The 22211-nt window shown below is 41.8% G+C and overlaps 2 protein-coding genes across 3 annotated transcripts; both read left to right on the top strand.

The window, feature by feature from the left end:
* Positions 1–6366: 6366 nt before the first annotated feature.
* Positions 6367–9987, top strand: LOC129717550 (calcineurin subunit B type 2). Its single transcript, XM_055667533.1, has 4 exons — positions 6367–6584; positions 6782–6821; positions 7690–7988; positions 8241–9987. The coding sequence occupies exons 1-4, from the start codon at positions 6582–6584 to the stop codon at positions 8409–8411; spliced, it is 513 nt and encodes a 170-aa protein (XP_055523508.1). The 5' UTR covers positions 6367–6581; the 3' UTR covers positions 8412–9987.
* Positions 9988–19757: 9770 nt separating this feature from the next.
* Positions 19758–22186, top strand: LOC129721178 (uncharacterized). Of its 2 annotated transcripts, none has more exons than XM_055673448.1 (3): positions 19758–20091; positions 20712–21248; positions 21313–22186. In XM_055673448.1, exons 1-3 carry the CDS (start codon positions 20061–20063, stop codon positions 21852–21854), a joined length of 1110 nt encoding a protein of 369 aa, XP_055529423.1. In that variant the 5' UTR covers positions 19758–20060; the 3' UTR covers positions 21855–22186. The 2 variants fall into 2 exon arrangements, with proteins under 2 accessions (XP_055529423.1, XP_055529427.1); XM_055673452.1 differs by lacking the exon at positions 19758–20091 and adding an exon at positions 20387–20504.
* The last annotated feature ends 25 nt before the right edge of the window (positions 22187–22211 follow it).

Genomic DNA, 22211 nt, shown 5'->3' with positions numbered 1-22211 from the left:
GCACTCGAACTCCTTAATTTTTTCTTCAAACGTGTCAGCTAAATCATTTAAAAATTATGTTTCGTCTCGAGATAATGGTTGCAAGGATTTCAAAATCACCGAACGTTGTAGAAGTAAAGTATTAACATACTGCAATATAGAAAGACAATACAATAAAAAGTAATAAATAGTGAATTGAAGTGTTAACTTCAAATTATAGGTATGTTGCTTTACCAGCTTGCCACTTTCACTATCCGCTTTCAATTTTCAGAAATCACAGCTTACAAAAAGTTCTGGATGTCCGAGCTAAAACAAACCGTATCTCGCAACCGGAAAGCTTGAAATAAGATTTCCCTTATCATTTTCATCAGCACCTTCATGCTTGTAAAACTTTAATTGATCCCTTTCCCTTGCCTTTTTTTTCTTCCGCAGTCTTGAGTTTTTTAGCTTTTTTGACGTAGGACTACGTCTAACCGCTTTATATTGAGATACATTCTGCGGAAACTAAAACCAAGGTGTAACGTTGGAATGAAAGAATTCATACGGTAATACTGATGTAACCACATGACAGATCATAATAACCAATATTTCGTTGGATTGATAAAATGATGGACAATTTTGTGATTCTTCAGTTATCTTTACCACTTCGTTGTTAACCAGTGAAAATTTCATGAAAGTTTCAAGGTCGAATTTTTACAAACAATTTACCAATCACATGCGAGCACGCCTAGCACAGACTTCATGAGTAGACACCTACTGCCTGCTGATATTCTGTATATCAGTGGCAAAAAAAAATTACAGAATCTCCCCGTCCCGATAGGTCAACTAATGTTTGCTTCCATGAGCCTAGACTATTTTGATGTCTTGAAGGTGAAGCCTTTCCGGAAAGTTTTTACCCACCTCCACTGTCAAACAGTTCACCGTTCTGCTGTTAGAATGTTATTAAAACCGATATCTTGAAGGAAAACATGCTGGCACAGGCAACAGTACTGCACCGGGCAATGTATTAATGGAGCGCTGGTCACTCGTCGTCTATCAGTGCAGAAGAACTCGATATTCATTTGTGTGCAGCCAAGCCAAGTGAAGACTACATTGTCGCTGTCGACGCACAGTGAGGCGTGTTGGTTCCGGCAACATAAAGAACCAAAATACTTTTTTTTTGGAGGATGCTGAGCTTTAACTGGTTGAATGTAAGAAAGCTAAAGAAAATTGATTAAACATAAACATGTGTGCCAAAATCGAACCGTACCAAAAGTAAAACGAGTTCAAATCAAACAGAGATTCAAAATAAATATAAAACTACTGTAGTCCTACGTCAAATATGCGGTCGTGTCTTGAATACCACCCTCCTACTTTTGTGGTAAGTTTGCGCGGACCTTTTTTTTAAACTGATATGTGTAAAGAATTCACGGAGTACTTTATTTTACTATTTTATTAAAAGGTTAAAATAAAATTTTTCGATTGCAATTAGCTCACCCGGAATTTTTTGTAGATTTTCAATATCAAACAATACGATGGAATTAGTTCAGCTTGACGCTTAGGTCATCTTTTTATGTTTAATTATTACCCGCATTATTTAGAAGATTTTGAGATTCTAATTGAAACATGAAAGGCTCTGAATGTTATTTCGGGTGAGGACTTTTAGGTATACTTCGAGGACTGGAAAAACGTTGGCATAGGTGTATTGCATCAGGTGGGGCAATGAAATTGATTCAAAAGATTAAATCAAAATTTTTCATTTTACTTACTGTTTTACCACAGTAGTATATCTAAATTTCGAAATGCAATTAGTTATAATCACTGTTTCCCCGTTTTTCTTGAATGCAAATCCGCTTTGCGATTCCCGGTCATCTCAATTTTCAGCCCAATCAGCGCCAGAATAACCGATGATGGTTCATTCCGGTTTCATATTTCCTACTCAAACGTAGTTGGTAGTTATTCGTTCCCTTGAGATATCGCACCATGCTCTTGAGTTCACTCCAGTCTTTTGTGAGATGATTCGTCTTTCTGCTCAAGAATGATATAGCGGTCGAAATGTCAGGTCGTGTGTTAAAAGCTATGTACAGGACCTTTCCAATCAACTTCCGATATCCGGTATCGCTTGCCAATGAAGTCTCTTCATTCTCGTTCCTGAAATATCCAGGATCCAACGGAGTTTTGGAAATCTTGGCATCCGGCAGCCTGCTTAACTCCACTACTTCTCGTATGTACTTCTGCTGGCTCAAGAAGTAGTTATCTATGTAAAAGCGGACCTAACTCGCTGATTTGAAACGATCCCTTCAGACTTCTCACAAGTGTTTCAATCATCTTTAGATCTTCACTCGCCATCACCAGGTCGTCAACCTCGTATACGTAATCCCAACGCCCATTCAGCTGCTTCCCTTACAAGCAGAGCCGGCGTCACATTATTTTCCCGAGTGGGTAGTAAGGAATAAGGTAGGTTCCTGGGTGACAAAGGCATAGCCAGAAAGGTTGGGGGGATGACCCTGATACCTGAACAAATTTTTTCGTAAAATCGACAGAGTATCAACAATAGGGTGCCAATGGAATGTATGTGAATGTACCATTTGATTTTATTTGCCTTTCTTCGAATGGTAATAGAAAAAAACTAAGACAGATAGTTGGATTTGATAAATTTTCCATCCAAATTCAACGCCCTTACGAGCGGCTATCCGGCAGTGACCCGGAACATTCTCTTTGGCGGGCGAAAACATACGTGAAGACGTGTTTTTGAATTCTTTCTTTGTCTTATTTATCAATTCCTCCTCAGTTTACGCGACAAAGTTGATGAACGACGCAAATTCCGGCAGGCATTTCTATACTATAAACTTCCCTGATCACGGCCAGTCCGGAGCGAAAGAAGAGCGGCTTTGATATCCTTTTCTCACTGATTCTCATCCACAGCAGCACCTTCTTAGGGACATATGGTGTGTGAAATGAACTTCACCTCGGTGCTCACTTTCTACATGGGGGAAGTAGAATACGAAGTGCCCCTCCAGTCGTTGCCATCCAGGGTGAGGTAAGGCTCGACGTTCATCACCACCACCATGTCGCGATTGCTGGGCAAATCGAATTATCCATTTCATTCAGCCGCTGCCGCTGCATCATTGCCTGCATCTCCAGGACCATTGGACGGGACTACCGCTTCCCGGCATTTGTGTCCATGTTCGCCAGGTAATTTTCACAGTTTGGCCGGTGGACTAACCTGATTGATGCTGCATGGGTAGTTTCGTCATCGCACATATGGGCGGCAATTCAAGTTCCGAAATAGAAAACATTGCATTTTTTTTGGTTTTGCCCTATAATTCCGTGTGACCAGCATTGTATGGGATGATGCTCGCTGTCTCCGTCACTGGAATCATCTATTTCTCGCGACTCATTCGATTTGACCTGGGGATTAGGATTGACGGGGAGACCTTTGCTCTGAACGTTGTTATCTTTATACTTGCATGGAAATACAACACCTGTGACCTAGGTGGATTTGAAGATTGTCATGGAGGGAGCACAGTCACATTTTTTGAGTCAGTAGATGTGTCTTTGGTGTCTTCATCGTCCGAGATTTTCTCTGCGGTTTCGTATACTGCCTCATTATATTCTTGAATGGTAAGAACGTTTGTAACTGTCGCTAGAACACTACTTAAGTCTATCGGAACAATAGATCGTTGTTCATTCACCGATGCATTCGTCGATGAAACACACCTCTCTACTCTTCAGAAAATACTTTGTCTCGCGAACATACCAACGGTAGCCATTTCTCTCCTCCTCATGTCTAGTCAGTTTGCATGGTCTCGACTGTATATCCCATTTCTGTCGTTTTTGTTTTGGAACTTGCACCATGGCCTTCGTTCCAAACATTCTAACATAAGAATCGTCCGGTTTTCGTCCGCTCCAAACCTCTTCAGGAGTCAAGTCAGGTCCGCGAACAAACATACGTTCCCTCCGGGATGCGGATATCGACTCAGACCACCACCTAGTAGCCGGCAGGGACAGGCTACCGGTAGAGCTCTATAAACATGGAAAAGAGGCACTAGCAATGGTACTCCACTGGGTAATCTCTAGGATTTGGGAGCAAGTGAGACTACCGGAGGAATGGATGGAAGCAGTTGTATGCCCCATCTATAAAAAGGGCGATCGGCTCCAATCAGTACCAAGCGGGCTTTACACAAGAGCACGCCCTGCTACGGATCAAATTTTCAGATCCTTCAGAATTGCCGGGAGTACAACGTGCCCCCACATCATGTTTTCGTGGACTTCAAGGCAGCGTATGATACAGTCGATCGAGACTATGGTAAATAATGAACGACCACGGGTTTTCGGATAAACTGACACGACTTATCAAAGCTACCTTAGACCGAGTGATGTGTTACGTGTGCGCGTCGGGGACACTCTCGAATCCCTTCGAAGCACTACGCCAAACTAAAAGTGGAAGCTAGAAGAGTTGGACTAGAAAAAATGCGTCGAAAATCAAGTATATGAATGGAAGTGGCTCGAAAGAAACCTATATTCGCCTCCCAAAGACGGTGATCATGGACGGGCTCGAAGTGGTAGAAGAATTCGTATACTTGGGATCAGTGCCTTAGAATATCGATGTTTGTTCACGAATAGATGAATTGGATTGTTCTCAGTGTCACCGCATTTATTTTCTGATGCAACTCAGTAACCTATGCTCATTGCGACGAAGCATGAATATCATTTATCATTTTCAATGACAGAGCAGTGAAATGAATATCAAAAGTCTCGTAATGTCTATTCAGAAGCTGTACACCGCACAATTCAGTATAAATTGTGAAATGAGGTAATTTTGATTTTCACTATTTGGAAATGATTTTCATTATTGACGATCAAAATATCAACACGAGTATTAAGGTTCATCCTGTCAGTGTCCATCGGTTGTTTAGTATTATGAATACCAACATTCGCATGGGTAGTATCATTATCAATTTAAAGAAGCATGAAAATCGCTGCTTTTGAATATCATGACAGTGAATATTCTCAGCACTGCTTGGTATCACTGGTAACCGTCGACAATAACACCAATAAGAAGGTCCAACGACGTATTCAAGCTGGTAATCAAAGCTACTTTGCCCTTTGTAGGAGGCTTCGATCCAGGAGCATACGTCGCCGCACGAAACTGAAGATATACCAAACCCTAATTAGACTCGTAGTTCTCCATGGACTCTAAACCAGCCATGTCGCGAGGATGCCGGACGATAGTGCGGTAAAATCAGTTCCTTCAAGGACCCCACCTGCATCAGAAATAGAGGGGCCCAACGTGCTAGATGGCTTGACCAGATTGAAGCGGATCTGCCAGTATCGAGACGTCTAGGAAATTGGCGACGGGTAGCCCAGGACCGAGTAGAATTGAGGAAAATTCTTGATACGGCACGAGCAACTACGGCTCCAGGCTGCTGAAGTAAGTAAGGAACAAGATAAGCATTCCTCTGACCCTTTTTGACAAGATGCACCGCTTCCAAACTTCCATCTTCCTTTCTCTTGGGATCGATAGCTTCCCAAAAATCTTTAACTTCGAGATAAGCTTGTACGGTGTTTTTTCAAGTGCTCCAATTTTCTCTACCAACCAGTCTTTCGTTTCCAGGACTTGAGTTTGCCATTATCAACGCCGTACTGTATCTATAACCTGTTGTTATATAAAAGTGAATACGCCTTGATTGAACGAATGAGCTATATTTCTTTATAAACTACTGACATCAATAATACTTAGCATACTATAACCATTTCTGTTTTCTACTCTAACAAAATAATCAAACCATTTATTGTAAATTGTTTTATGATAATTTTTCGTCTGGGCTACCTACAACCTGAACTAATGCAAGACTTGGTTTTTCAAAACAACTCACCCGGCAGGATAGTGGGTTTATCAGCATTTCTATCTTCGTCAAGTTCTTCAAGTTTTGTCAACCTTTATGCAAAATGGATCTTCTTTCGTCGACCGTATTCAATTCAATTTAAAGTGCCTGCAGTAATGTTAACTGCTCATTTAAAATCTTTTAGTCCCCTCAAAGCAATATTTTCTGTCGCGAACGCATATCATTGCGCAAACGCGTAAAATGAACCACTGGTAAACGAAGGCAAGTGTCCTCTTAACGCATAGATCCGTTTTTGTTCATTTGAATAATTATTATAACGTTCTACTGTACTACTGTACTGCGAGATACGTTTTCATCCACTTTCACTTCAAAAGTCTGTTCTTTTCAAATAAGTTGATATTCAAACGAAGAATGCAAATATCGATTAAAGAAGAAATTCGGACTCGCCCAATACTTCGCACACTCTTGTACTGAGAATGAACCTAAACGTGAATATAGCCAAAAAAGACACAAAATGAACTAATGGCGTGTGAGTGTATTGTCCCGACATTCCAATTGTGTGTGTACACGTCGATTGACAGCCAGAAAAGAAGTGCTTATTTTCACAAAATCTAATCCCGTCGGTCACGAACGAAATACATTGGCAAGTGTAGTAGAAAAGTTGTGAATTTTGTGTCCGTTTTTCGATAGTAAAAGTTAAATCGTGAATTCCATACATCGTGCCATAAGCAGGTGTTCTTTGTGCGCTGATTTAGGAATACAAATAGAGTCAAAATGGTAAGATGTGAGCTGCTTTCAATTGAACGAAAAATTTCTCCCCTACTATGGGGCTCGATTTTATCGTCTCGCCAATGGCGAAACAATTTTTTTTTCTCTATAAGCTGTTCATACTAGGTCAATGGATTCTATTGTCCTACATCTGATCGACATGTTAGTACACTTTAAATTGAGTTCTGGATATTTTTTTCTTCCAGGGAAATGAAACATCTTTGCCTATGGAGCTGTGCTCAAATTGTAAGTAATATGAATCCCCGGACAAAACTAATAAAAATGCTGCAAAAAGTTGGCTGGTCACTTTGCTGAAAGACAAGTTTTGCTTAATCAGATAGACCGCAAGTAAAGAATCAATCTAAAGAGATGCTTTTGTTTTAAAGAATTTCAAAAGTTTGATAGTGGTTTGAATAACGAGGATGTTTGAAGATACAAAATTTTACCCAGGCGTCAATATGTTATGACGGCCGTTCCATTCAAATATATCGATTTTTTAGAGTTTTTACTCTTTCAATTTTCTCAACGGTACTTTAAAGGCTGCTTACTGATTGGTATTCTATTTAAAAAGAGTGGTTCAATTAATCGATTGTAAAAATACTTTTTAGTGAATTTTCTATCGCAGCCATAGAAAATTTGTTGTCATTATTCTATTTTTTTCCTCGAATACAGGAATGCTGTTTTTCTGCGCAGCATTTGTTCGGCGCACCACCGCTCGCGAAATACGGTTTGTGTGAGGTGTCTCGCTGAACATGTGAAAAGGGCCCAAGTGCCATATGTAAACAAGCCACAATTTCACGTTTTTCAATGAATACAAGCCTAATCTACTCGTACAAATAAGATTGTTTGATTAAGAGTAAATTCTTTTATCAATAAATCTTATTGGTAAGAGCAGATTTCGCTTGTATTGATCAAAAAACGAGAAAATTTGGCTTGTTTACATATGGCACATGGGCCCTTTTCACATGTTTGGCGAGATATGTCAGTTATATTATTCACAAAATTTGTGAGGTTTATTGTTTGGTAGAATAAGTTATCCCACACTACAAATTCCAAATGTCACCCACCTGACTGTAAAATAAGTATCTGAACCAGACATACTTTCCCGTTTCAGTTGACGCTGACGAGATTCGGCGTTTGGGCAAACGCTTTAAGAAACTCGATCTGGACAACTCCGGTGCGCTGAGTATCGATGAGTTCATGTCGCTTCCAGAATTGCAACAGAACCCGCTGGTCCAACGCGTCATAGATATCTTCGATGCAGACGGCAACGGGGAAGTAGACTTCAAGGAGTTTATCCAAGGTGTATCGCAGTTCAGCGTCAAGGGGGACAAGCTGTCCAAGCTGAAATTCGCCTTCCGAATATACGACATGGACAACGATGGATACATCTCCAATGGGGAACTGTTTCAGGTGAGTAATTTTATGTACCTTACGTTTGTAGCACGGGGGATGGCCTTCTAAAATTACTCGCAAGGCTTTCAACTGGCAAGTCGCACAGTTTAGCGTAAATAATTCGAGCGTTATTTATATGAGTGCAGTGCAGCTTTGCTGCTAGTCTTCTGTCGAGGTGTTTTTTAGTTTTTCATGTTAACGACGTTTGGCAAAGCCTTAAAATAGCAACATTGGAAGAGTAAAGGAACCAACATTTCTTCTTTTCAACAGGTGCTGAAAATGATGGTTGGAAACAATTTGAAAGACACTCAGCTGCAGCAAATTGTGGACAAAACCATTGTGTTTGCCGATAAGGATGAAGATGGCAAAATTTCCTTCGAAGAGTTCTGTTCGGTTGTTGGCAATACCGATATTCACAAAAAGATGGTCGTCGATGTTTAAAGTACTAACTAATAATGATATATACATAAAAAAAAAAACAAAAATTTACTTGCTAGCAAAAAACTATCTAATTTATTAACGTAAAAACAAAATAAGAGTGTTTGTGAATGTTGCATCTGATGAAAACAGAAAAACACAAATGTTGTAGGTACTTTTAGTTTTTTTCTGTGTTGTTCACTCTCCATTTTTTCCTCTCATGTTATAGAATTAAACATACAATTTAATGAATAAGATCTGTCAAAAGTTTTAGGAAAGATTTAAAACTAAACGTGCGCTTGATTACCGCAATAACAATCCGCTCATAATTCTATCAATAGCTCCGTACTTGAGAAGAGTTTTTTGTTTGTTATTTTGTTAACTGGGGGTTTATTCTATGAGGCGCTTGAGAGAAAACGGGCATTTAGTGCCATGTAACGACACAAAGTAAGAGGACAAGTCACGCCACACGGAGTAGTTCCAGGTTGCTTTAGTTTATTTTAATTTTACCGATTGTGTAACTTGAAACGAAAAACGAAAAAAATCCATCAGCGCTTCTTTTTCAATGAACGACTGAACTTTTTTTCAAAGGATGCAATCTATCTATCGACACACTTCACACAGTACTTAACCAACAAACCACAAGCTAAGGCAAATCAAAAGCATCATCAACTTTGTTAACACTATTTAACTTAATAACGGAGCTGACGAGTTATTTTTTAAAGACAGTCGGAGCAAAGTATATATAGATATGGGTCAACTAATTGCTACCGCTAGATAATATTAGGCTATACTGTGAATGTCATACTGATTTCCCCCAGTTTAATTGTAAAATCTCCAAAACAACGGACATGTATTGTCGTCTAGTAGAGTCTTAGTTAGGAGCCAATTATTCTACACACTATAATTGTTGAGTCTTGATTGACGTTCCCAACTGAATTGCACTCGCAACTAGTGCTGCTATTATCGATACTACCGTTACTCTGTATTTACTCTCCCCCAGAAACCACCGTTATTGTTGTCTCCGTCTATCTCAGCGCCAAAAAACAGAACCTTTATCTAATCCTACTAGGTTTCCTCCATTCAGTTGGTAAGATTTTATCAAGCACGTACTCATAATAATAAACACACACAAAAAAAAACATACACAATAGCCGAGAGCAAAATTCGAAACTACTGTTCATCACTAGTTATATTAAGATTTAACGATAAAAAAATGCAGTCAGCAAAAGTGACCACGATGTTTTAAATGAAGGTAACTGCAGTTTCCTTACTAGAGTGCAATGAATTGTTTTAGCCAGCACAACTCGTGTGGCAATAGAAAAGGTGCAATTTTGTCTAATATGTCCGAGCTTTGCCTTCTTTCGAACCAACAGCAATCGGGTACATTTGCTATCCGCAAACAACCAAACCAAGGGTCTTTAGTCGGACCGGATTGGCGATCGGATCACGAAGCTAAGCGTACGAGCTCGTCATATTGTAGAGGAACATCTGTTTTTGTTTTCCGCCAACAGAAATGTAACGCATTGAGAAATTAACTATTTCTACCAACTTACGAAAGAATAAATACAAATAAAATCTTTTTCAACAACACTTTAAACGTGTACGAGCGCAGCGTCTATTAAGTGAAAGAAAAGATGGGTCCACTGTGATATATTTATGCGGCGGAGACACAAACAAACCACGGACAATCTTGACTCCGACCGAATGTTGCAACAAAAAATACCCACTGCAAGAATAGCTGTTTTCAATAGTTTCTATCGGCAGACCTCTCGATGGACGGACTCATCACTGCGAGCAGAAACATTTAATCTACTTTGAGTACACTTGATTCTCTTTTTACGCGATTGATGCGTGCGCGCAAAAAAAGAATCGCGTAAAAAAATCGCGTAATTTTGAACAAATCGTGAAAAAAAAATCGCGTAATTTGGAGAAAATCGCGTAAAAAAAGATCGCGTCATTACAAAATCTTTCGTTATGTGGTAAGTGTGTGCGTGTATGTGTCTGTGTATGGGTGTGTATGTTTGTGTGGGTGTTACACCTTGGCTCATAAACAATATTTCCCATGTCACATATCGCGTAATTTCGAGAAAATCGCGTAAAAAAATCGTTTAAAATAAAATCACGTAAAAAAAGTCGCGTAAAAACAGAATTCAGTGTACTTCAATGCCTATAGGGTAGATGATCACATAGTTCATCTTTCAAACTAATTGGAATCGAATTGCTTATGCTAACATGTTGAATAAACAAAAGATTGAACATAAGTACATATGTTACCATAACAATACATACTAAAAATATCCATATTACTGGAAAGTCTTCTTTCTTTTTCTTTTTCTTTTTTTTTTCAAGATATGTGACTGGTTGTAGTACGATTTCTACTCATGTGGTTATTTCCCCAGATAATAATTATGAAACTGTTGCACAGGTGAAGTTCGTTGATTGATGACCATATGATATGATCATATATCAATTGCTTACTCCACACAGGATACACTATACTCCTAGAGTTGCGGTATGTCCCGCACCTATCTCATCCTGCATGGCAACGACTGGTAGGGCACATCGTATTTTACCTCCCCCACGAAGGAAGTGAGCTCCGAGGTGAAGTTCATTTCACACACAAAGTTTCCTAAGAAGGTTCTACTGTGGCTGACAATCAGCGAGAAGGGGATTTCAAAGCCGCTCTTCATTTGCTTTGGAGTAGCCGTGAACGGGGAAATTTTTAGTACAAAGTGCTGCCGAAGGTTGCGTCGTTCATCAAGAAATACCATAATGGCAAAGACACGGTGTCTGGCCTACGGTACCCATGCCAGCGAACCTGCCCACCGTTCCCCAGCTGCGTCGCATCGAAAATTTCTTGACAAACCTGAAGCGTAAGATCTACTCCAACAATTTCGTCGCGAGAGACCAACCCCAGGTAGTGTGAGGTTTGACCCACTTAAAACCCTCCAGTCTCCAACCCATAACACTTTGTCAGATGAAAGTTTACTTCTCTATGGCACTTCTCGACCCATCCAGATACCACCGGAATAAGTCGGTGCATCGACCTTTCGCGGAATTGAACCATTCCTGCTGCTATCTGATAATCGAGAAAGATCTTCTGGTACGTACTCACGTTGGTCGAAGCATTCTACGTCCTCCCTAAATGTTATGCTGATAAACATCATGCCGGACAGGTAGCAAATTGTGTCGTATGACACTGTACGAAACACACCCGCAACCGTCAGGCACATGAGCCTGTAGGTGCTTTCCAGTTTACCAAGTGCTTTGGACTAGGCTCACATGCCTTAGTATGGACGAAACCACGCTGGCAAGAAGCGTACGCTTGCTGCCATACACCGCTGAGCTTTTCGACATCATTCGAGATAGTGCTGCAATACCGGTTGAAGCCCTTTTGCAAGCATAGTTGACTCTTAAATGTGTGCTTATCGTCCCCCGTAACCCCCAAGAGCTCCGTCTTATGGTGCGCTAACTCCAGTCTCCTGAAGTGCATCCAGTCTTCGACCTTGCGTATACAGTAGGGTGGGGAAAAATGATCGATTTTCCAGAACCTAGTTTTTTTGGTTTCTTTTGGGGCCCCAAACAACCCTAAACTTACCGGAAGTCGATTGGTTTTGTCTCCGCTTGGCGCATTGCATTTCGAATTTGTATGAAAATTTATATGGGAAAACCTACTTTTTTGCATTTACCTTTCTAGAGAGCTCAATAATAGTCTAATAATGCACTACATTATGTTAAAGTATAGTATTTTAGATGCCTAACAACTTTGCCGAAGACAATGAAGAGCTAGGTGCTCCAAAAGAAGAGCAATAGCTGTTCAAAGTTGAGTATGTCGATTTGAATGCAGAAAATCTTGTTTTCTGCCAACATCACCAATGTACCGGCGTCAGCAGGATTCCCATCAGAAATAACCTGTCGTAACGAGTTTATACACTCAGCTGGATCAAGCAAACAAATTTAGGTTAACATTCTAGTCATAGGTAGAATCTACAACGTGTTTCTGAGGTCACTTTTGATGGAAATCTGACTGACGCCGGTACACTGGCAGTGTTGGCAGAAAAAATGATTTGCAACATAAATTTTGACATATTTAACTTTGAACAGCTCAAGCATTTTTTTGGGACACCCTAGCTCTTTAGTGTCTTCGGCCAAGTTGCTGGGCATCAAAAAACCTACCATTTGAAGTCTTGAAACCTTTGGTTTGAGCCATTTTGAGCTCTATAGAATGGAAAATGCAAAAAGGTTGGTTTTTCCATACAAATCTCTATATAAATTTGAAATGCAATGCGCCAAGCGGAGACAAAACCAATCGACTTCCGATAAATTAAGGATTGTTTGGGGCCCCAAAAAGAACAAAAAAAAACTTGGTTCTGGCCTTCTGCTATCAAGTTTCGTTTTTCCCATATAACGATTCCCCACCCTAGTATACAGTGAGTGACCATAAACTCGACCTCCTCGATCGACTCGCCATAGGTCTCTAGCGTTATGTCGTCTGCAAAGCTGACGATCACAACTCTCTGTTGAGAATAATCCTCTCGCGGTTTCCCAGCCTTCGGCAGTAAGACCCGTCCCTCGCACCGCTTCCACCTTTCCGGGAAGAGGCAATGATCCAGGCACCACTGCTTTATTACCCGAAACAGACCGGGGGACGTTTTTATTACCAGCCTAATTGCCAGTTCTGGGGATTTCCTCCGGTCCCGGTGCTTTGCTCACCTTTAGGGAATTGGCGATCACGATAAGTTCCTCATTCGTAACTTTTACCTCTCCCTCGATCTCGACACGTCTGTCATCGCTCACGGATTGGATGTTCGCAGGTTGGCCGACCATCCCTGGTCTGTGTCTGAGATACAGGAACGTCGGACGTGTAATTCGACTGCCGGAGGCCGAGGACTGGGGTCGTGGCGTAGAAAGAGTCCCCCGATGATACGCTTCAGCATCGCTGGTGATCGCTCTGCAGGCGCCGGCGTGCCTTTGGTCTTGGCCATTATGATTCTGTAGACGTTACAGTACGGGTTCGTATTGGCACTCGCGCATGGTATATCGAAGCAGGCCTTCTTGCTTGCCTTAATCGCACTCTTTAGCGCCGATCTTGCAGAACCGAATGCTGCGCGGTGCTTACTCCTCTGTTCATCTGTTCGCGCACGCTGCATCCTCCGTCTTGCACGGAGGCACGCACTACGAAGGTCCGCTATCGTGCCAGTCTATAGTGGCGTCGCACGCCCGCGATATTATGGCAACTAATTGATGAGCAATCGGGCGGAGCCAACTGCCTCCCTCACGCTCTCTTCGAATTCCTCGGCATCAAAATGCGATGTCTTCGGATGGTCTGAGTGATGGCTCTACTCGTTATTGGCAGCTTCGCGTTGTTGTCTACATTATAGCAAACCGACTTGGCCATTACGATCCTGTAGGCGTTACCTTACGGGTTCCGTATGGGCACTCGCGCATACCCTATCCCCGATCAAACGATTATAACAAACGGGTAACACAAATATATCTGAACTTGATAGAAATAACAAAGCCTGTAATATTCTTGATATGCCAGAATGATAAAAAGTACACAATCATATAAAATTCTGTTATCATACACTTGAATTTTCAAAAGTATGTTTTTAAAGCATATGAATAAAACCTTTCGGTAGACCAACGTGGCGGAGCATAGCAACTGCGGTAGGGATCCGATATGATGGCGATGTCCGCAGCTGCTGAGCCGTGTAACAGTGATTCAGGTTCAGTTGCGTCACCCTCATGCCTGTGGTTTTACAGCAGGCTTGCCGATTGGGCACCTGGGGCCACTCATAAAGTGTCTGGCGTCCCGTTTTCCGGAACATACCATGCACTCGGGAGACTCCCGCCAATCCGTCGCTTTATGACCTGCACCACCGCAACGCCTAGATAACTGGCTCCTGTCAGGCCCCTTGCAGATCCAGGACTTACATCATCCCACAAAGTACCTAAGGCAAACGACCAGCTGACCTTAACCTTGCCTTGCTTTAGTGCCAGATTTGCATCTGCCGACTTGGGTCCCCGCTGGACCTTTTCGGAGACAGATTGACTCAGTGGCCACCTCCACCCCGAACTTCTCTTTGAGGGCTTGTGCAACATCGCACCCCTCGGTGATTTCATCCAGGTTTTTAAGCTGGATGGTCACCTCCATGGGCGTAGCCAGAATTTCAAAATTTTAGAAGTAAAAATATGGTACACTAAGGTCGCTTTTTACGCGGTTGTTTTAACGCGGCTTTTCTTACGTGGATTCCGGAATTTACGCGGTTTTTTTACGCGGATTTCGAAATTTACGCGTTTTTTTTTACGCGGATTCCGGAATTCACGCGTTGTTTTTACGCGGCACGTATCCCCCGCGTAAAAAGCGACTTTAGTGTGTTTTGAAAAATAGAAATAAATACTAGTCTGAATTATTTAAATACTAGTCTGAATTAAATAAATACTAGTGATTGTTACATCAAGGCAACCAGTGAAAAGTTGTCTCTGACATCAGAGTGGAAAGTTTGATTATTCTTTGTCCAACCTCGAATATAAATAGATGTTCTTTACTAAAAACTCTTAAGTTCATTTAAACCTTTGAACATATTATTTTGGCGACGAGGATCTCAAGAATCCACGAACATGGCAGAAGATAGAGTTGATCAGCAGCTGCAACCGGGAATTCAAGATATGATTCAGAAGATGGCCCAAATTTTACAGCGGATAGCGGTCCAGCAGCAGCAACGTCAGTATCAAACCCCAGAGCAGATTTTGGAGTCCCTCTCTACGAACATCATCGAGTTTGTCTTCGACGAAGAAAACGGAGTTACATTCGGACGTTGTTGTTTAACCGCTACCAGGACCTCTTCGAGAACGATGCAGGCCAGCTGAGTGATGCGGCGAAGGTACGTTTACTTCTCCGGAAGCTGGACACCCATTCGCCCAGCCGCTATCTCAACTACATCCTGTCAAAGCTTTCCAAGGGCGTGAAGATTGAAGACACAGTCAAGATTCTTAATAAAATTTTCGGGCCTCAAACGTCAAACGTTCCGGAAGCGGTTCATGTGTCTTTTCACTATTGTTGTTGACCATCTGCCGATGAACACTCAGCAAGTAAAGAGCACTCAACCGCTGTTCAAATATTGTTGACCTCAGCCAGGTTTTCACCCGACGTAATGTGCTGAACGAGCGTTCAATCGTGTATGTTTCCAAGGTGGAGCAAGTGAAATTTTAACTGCTTTCTCGATCGCAGGGAAGAAAGAACGGGCTTTAGCTAGCAGAGTTATGAGATCCAACTCCTCCAAGTTCTTACGGTCTGCTCTCATACTGCTGCAATGTTAATACGAAACTTCCACCTCTCCAACAAAATTGTCAACTAAAAATGGGTTTCTATGGGCTAAAGATGTCGTTTTATGCTATTAGAATTATTGAAAACAAAATTCTGCACCAATGTCAACATTTAGGGGGGGAGGCAACAGCCCCCCTGCGCCCCTATGGCTACGCCTATGGTCACCTCCGAGGCGAGTGCCCGCCTTGTAGGAAGCGCCCTTGTTCATCGCATCCTTCGGAGCTCAAGAATCATTTCGCCAGTGCGAGATCGTTCCCCTAAATCTTTGAGCTGGGTTTGGCTCCTCATTTTCTTCAAGACTTCAGAGTACTTAGACCCGTCAGTCTTGAGTATGAAGGCTTCCCCCTGTTCCTCGCCTTTTTGATCTTTGGCGAATGTTTTGCCGTTGCTCCGTCTTGGCACCTCCCTGGTGACCCCTACCCCCCCCCCCCCCCCCCTACAACGGTAACCCATTAGTTTTCCGCAGTCGCAGCTCCGATCGATGTTACGGCCGGTGTTAGCTTGCGAGGCTAGCTCCACCAACCACTTCTCCGCGTTCGCTCACCGACTTGCCCCGTAGAGCGGATCGCGGCGAATGACGGCATGAGGGTATCGGTCTGAACCTGCTTAGATTCAGTTGCCCTCCTAGTCCTCACTTCCTTTTCCACCCGAGCCACAAGTTTGGTGTACTCCTTTTTAGCTTCGTTGATGGCGGTCTGAAGCAGAATGAGGCTCTGCTCTTATTCGCCGCGAGCTCGATGATCGCAAGCTGATTGGAAAGCAGTGCCACCCTAGGCCGCTTGTCTCTGTTCTTTTCGTTTGCCTTGACTAGCAAGGGACCAAAGCAAAGCCTTGGTGCTACATTCGCACTCGACCTTCTGTTTATTATATACAGACTTCGCAGCCAACTGTTTAGTGTACAGGACAACTGCGGGTCTAGCGCTACGACCCTACTGACACTGACAGTTTCTCCCGAGTCGAGATTCGAACCTACGACGACTGGCTTGTTAGACCAACATCGTACCTTGAGACCAACTGGAAGATAAGGGAGGGACCATCGACCGTTATGTACGGTGTGGAAACTGGCGTTTTAGCCTTTCCTCCACCAGATTTTGCTGCATCCGTCACCGTCTTTTACTGCGGAGGATTTAGCCTGTCATGTTTTACAGGACGGAGACTCCTGCACCGGGAACCACCATGCCGTTTCAAGCCGCTGTCACACGAGTTTACTAGGGAAGCTCGGTTCAGGTGCCAGCCCAGAGACGTGGTATCATAACAAAGTCCAACTCAAGTTCCAGTATCCGACCCTCACCACTCCTCGCGCTGCTGGTCCGGGACTGTCTTGACTTTTTTCCGCTTTTGTCGACCATATATCATATTCCCAAATTTTACGGGATAGCTCCAAACGGCCGAATCTCAAACGGCCGAATTATATCAATACTAACGAAAGGCCGAAATTTCGATCAGCCGAATCACGAAAGGCCGAATTTTATTTTAATTTGTCATTTTTTATGTTACACCTATTTTATACTGCATACTTTTTTGACAACATCAAAAAATGAATAAAAAATTGAAAACTTGCCTTAAATGTGTAAATTAACTAGTTTTTTCATTAAACATTCTGTTTGCAAAAGATATCAATGAGGCTCTGCCGCATAATCGAGGGCAAGGAACCAAGGCGGCCCTAAGCCGCCGCGGTGTCCGATGGGCGAGTCGGCCGCCGACCCGCCGTCGGAAGCGGCGGCCTCTCGCATGCAAACAACTGATCTACTGGATTGCCCGGATTTCTGAAGAATAGGGGCAATCCCCTAGTTTACGTCCGAACGAGCGGTAGCGAGTAAGGACAGCATGCGCCGCGGACAATCGAGTTGGCCGAAGGCCACGAGTGTGTTGCATAAAATTTTTAACAAAATCAATTTTCCTTTTTTTTTTCATTCTACGAAACAATTAGGGAACGGAAACAATGAACAAGGAAACAAAATAATATTTCCGAAACCATTTTTTTGGATAAATTCTCGGAATTTTTCGCATGGGTGGTAATACTTTATCGAATCAAATAGCCAAAATTGTCCTCAAGCATTACGTATTTTATGGACGTTTTCTTACAACATTTCAGCTCTAGATAAGTCATATTTAAAATAAAGAAAAAATTTCCTGCTATAAATAATCGAAAAAAAAATTCGGGTACGGGTCGGGTACGGGTTTGAAAAATGCCAAACCCGACCATCTCTACTGACCATGTCCAGTGCAAAAGTTAAACGAGCAGTAAAGAAACCAAGAAAATGTTTTCTACGAAATTTTATCAAGCGATATTTTTTTTTTCAATATCCGCGGACTTCAATGATGCGGATGCGAATGCGGATGTCAATTTTTATACGCGGATGCGGATATCCGTAACATCCCTGTTATACCATTTACACGTAAAAATAATCGTTTAAACACGAACCATGGCATAAAAAATCGCCTGCTAATCACCACAGACCGAACAATAAAATATCATTTTGACATTAAGAATTGCAACTTGAAAACACTCTGTTAAGATATTAAAACTTTTTTGAAAATGAGCACGAAAACGAAGGTAAAGGTGGAAGTGAAGAAAAGAAGAATGCGACAAAAAAAAAACAATGTAAAATAGTCACTTTAAAGAAAACAAGTCATAAGATTTGTAACACGAAACCTGTTTTTTACCAAATTCTGAAACCGAAAACCACGTAAGCGTCACGAAAATTGTCCAATTTCAAGTGTTTAAAACTCAGTAAGTTCTCAACCGATTTCCTTCATTCTTACAGCAATCGATTGGAAAATCATTGAAGAGTTCACCCAAATGCAGAAAATTGTAGTTTGATTGTTCGAACTACTGTACTATTGAAAATTGTCAATCCTTGGTCGCTGGCTGGCTTTCCCTAACAGTGCCGACAGAATATTATACCCAGATAGCCGTTAATGCACTCTGTAGGCTATATAAGAGCCTACTTCTGCTCAAACTAATCATTTTACTAGTGGATGGCCACTAGGACAGTCCCAACTAAGTAGCAGCGGCAGCGGAATTCAGCAGCAGAGGCCTCAGCTTGGTTACCAGCAGCGATAGTGGCAGCAGCGTCAGCGGGGTAGATGGAGCGCCCCTTCCTCTAGTAGAAAGCTGCCTTTATGCAGTAACTGCCGGCCGGCAATGAAAAGCTGTGCCGTATTTTGGATGTTGCCAAACGATTGTCGGCCGGTACAAAATCAGTGTGAAAACCGTTTTCTGCTGTTATCAGTGTGTCTCAATCCCCACTGTCGGGGTAGTAGTCCTTTTAAGGATAAAGACAAATGATTGAAGATTTATTAATTTTTCTATCGTTACACACTCATCGGTGTCGGTAAAGATCTTTGACATAATTTAGTCTACTGAGAACCATAATTTGTTGAAAAAAAGAGTTAAAAATTTTCTTAACGGTCATATATTCAATTTTTGTTCTTATTTCTTCTCAATGCGCATATTCAAAAATTAACCGGTCTTTGGTCATCAATCAAATTTTAAATAATTCTAATTCTAAACCAATCACGTTAGCTCATTTCAAAAGATTCGTAAAACTCAAAGAGATTTTAGACTACCTTGCGGTCGTGTCTTATAAACAACCTCTCCAACTATTTTCTCAATAACTAGATAATACTTCTATGTTTATTTTTCTTTAATATTTGGAAGTCTTTCGAGCATGATACATTCTATTTTCTAAATTTTTAAAACGATGCAAAATTTTCGTCATAAAAAAAGGATGAAATTCCCCTATAGTCACAAGGACGCATTTGCATGCAAAAATAATATCAAATTCGGGATCAGTGTCCCAAAATTATACAAAAACTAAGTTTGATTCAGAGATATTATTTTGCTTGGCCAGCCTTTGTATGGAGTAGCCCCACTGTGCACTGTTTGGCTGACACGCGGCTGCAAAACATAAGGCGCAAGGCCCGATAGTCTGACAGCTTCACCGGCTTTAATAAACTCACGAAGCAAAATCACATCTACTTGTACTTCCACCAGTGCAAAACCGGGACTCAAATATGAGAGTAATAATAGCAATACTAGTAAGTTCTTTGCTCCGTCTCTATCTGCCGAACCGAGTGCCGTTCGTCGAGCCAGTCGCATTCTTACATAGCTGCTGTGCAAAAGCAGGGTTTTATTTCGCTTCATTTGGTCGCTGTTATTCTTTTATTTTGTGCCATTATCTTAGTAGCTACTTTAGCGATTTTTAGGTATTGTTTGTGTTTTTTTGCGCAATAAGCCACTTCCACGTTGGTAGATAATTTAATTGAAAGTGCATCGCGATTAGCAGTGTCGAGCAAAGACACACACACAAAGTCGGTTTAAATCACTGGAGATCATGACGAAGCCAAAGGTGCTTATTCTGGGAGGTAAGTTTCTCAAGGTAATCTTTAGAACCCAACTCCCGTGTTGCTCAGTGTAGAGAAGTGAACCTCTTAATTGATGTAATTTGATTTAATGGTCGATATCCTTCGCTAGTTATAGACTATACGATACATCTCGTGTAGAAAAAATCGGTAAGAACGGGAGACAAGAAAAAGACAGTCGAAGAATCACAAACCGGTAATTCCTAAGTCATTGTAACGCAGAGTAGCGATCAAGGCTATTCCCACTATCGGTACGGTATCCTGTTGTCAGTACGCAGGCAGCCGCCTCACAAGGCGATAAGCAAATTGCATATGCAAAACGTCATCATTGGGCACTCATAGCTTATCACGTGTTCGTTTGTTCACTTCGTTTACAACATTTCATATTCTGAAGCTGCACCGTATACACTCAATAGGTAGCTGAATGCTAGCTAAAATAACTTTTTCTGCAACAATAATACCTGAATTGCATATAATCACTTAAGCTGCTTAAAGTTTCCGTCATTTCCACTTGTCTAGTAGAAAAAAATCGAAACCCAATTGTGCAGTGATTTTGCATTCTTATGCGGAACTGTGGGAACTTTTTAAAACATAGTAATAGCGCAACTCTTTCTTCCACCCAGGTTGTGGTTTCATCGGGCGGCATTTGGTGCACTATCTGGTGGTGAATGATCTGGCCGAACGAATTAAGGTTGTGGACAAGACGCCGCCCCAGATGGCCTGGTTGAACCATCGACACGCAGAAGCGTTTGCCAACGAAAGGGTAGAGTATGCCAGTGCGAATCTTATCAACGCCACTTCCTGTCAGAACGCCTTCAAGACGGACGACCCGGCGGGTTGGGATTATGTGATAAACTGTGCCGCCGAAACGAAGCCCGGCCAGACTGATCCGGTTTACCAGGAGGGAATTGTCAAACTAACGCTAAACTGTGCTAACGAGGCTGTGAAATATCGTGTGAAAAGATTTGTAGAATTAAGCACCGGAAGTATGTGCTCCAGCGAGAAGATACCGCAGAAGGAAGACTGCTCCATAGAACCCTGGTCCATGGTGGGAAAATACAAGGCACTGACTGAACAGGAGCTGGCGAACGTAGACGGATTGAAGTACACTATTTTTAGATTACCGATATGTTACGGCACTGGTGATAGAAAAGGACTCAGTATGACCACAACAGACAAATAGCTTCCTGCAAAGTGCTTTATGACATTCTTTTTTCTTTACAGCTCCACGCATTTTGATCGCAGGAATTTACAAATATCTCAACGAAACAATGAAGCTTCTCTGGACGGGATCGATGAAAATGAATGTCGTCCACGTAGAGGACGTTTGTGGTGCCTTGTGGGAGCTAATGCGGAACGAGCAAACGGCGGGAGAAACGATAAACATCTGTGATGACAGTGAAGCAACGCAGGAAATTATCAGTGACCTATTGGCGGACATCTTTGGCATCAAGGCAGATTATTGGGGCATTGTAATGTCTAGCATGACTAAGGTGGATATGGTGGGAGCAATCGAAGAGATCAACGACAAACACCTTGGACCCTGGGCAGAACTGTGCCAGAAAGACGGTGTATTCAATACCCCACTCACGCCCTATATGAACCAGGAACTGCTGCTCCACAAGCACCTCAATCTGGATAATGCGAAAATGAAGAGTTACGGATACCAGCTGAAGCATCCGACCATTCGGCGAGAGTATTTGGAAGAAATTATCAAGGATTTTATTGCAATGAATCACTTTCCGCGTTCACTGCTTGAGGCCTAACGGGAAAAGTTTGTACTTAACGAAATTGCTCAATTTTTTGTGAAGTTGCAAAATGTGCGATCTCTGACTTGCAATTTGGTAATAGAAAATTCCCATAACATTATCGTAGAGACACAAATTCTACCACAACAGGATTTGAAGAGATGAAAAGAGAACGCTAACTGATTATGAAACTTCTAGTGATGAATCGTATTCCTTAAAAGTAACAGAAATAATGTAATAAACAGTACTTTAAAAGTGTAGACAATGTGCCTAAAAACGTAGTGAAATGATATGGTTATAATTTATGGATATCAAATAAATATGACTATCTTTACGTTAAATGTGTTAAACTACTTACTATTCTTAAAAAATCTA

The sequence above is a fragment of the Wyeomyia smithii genome, chromosome 1 (genome assembly GCF_029784165.1).
Source record: "Wyeomyia smithii strain HCP4-BCI-WySm-NY-G18 chromosome 1, ASM2978416v1, whole genome shotgun sequence".
Taxonomy (NCBI): Eukaryota; Metazoa; Arthropoda; class Insecta; order Diptera; family Culicidae; genus Wyeomyia; species Wyeomyia smithii.
This window is presented reverse-complemented; position numbering and strand designations above follow the sequence as displayed.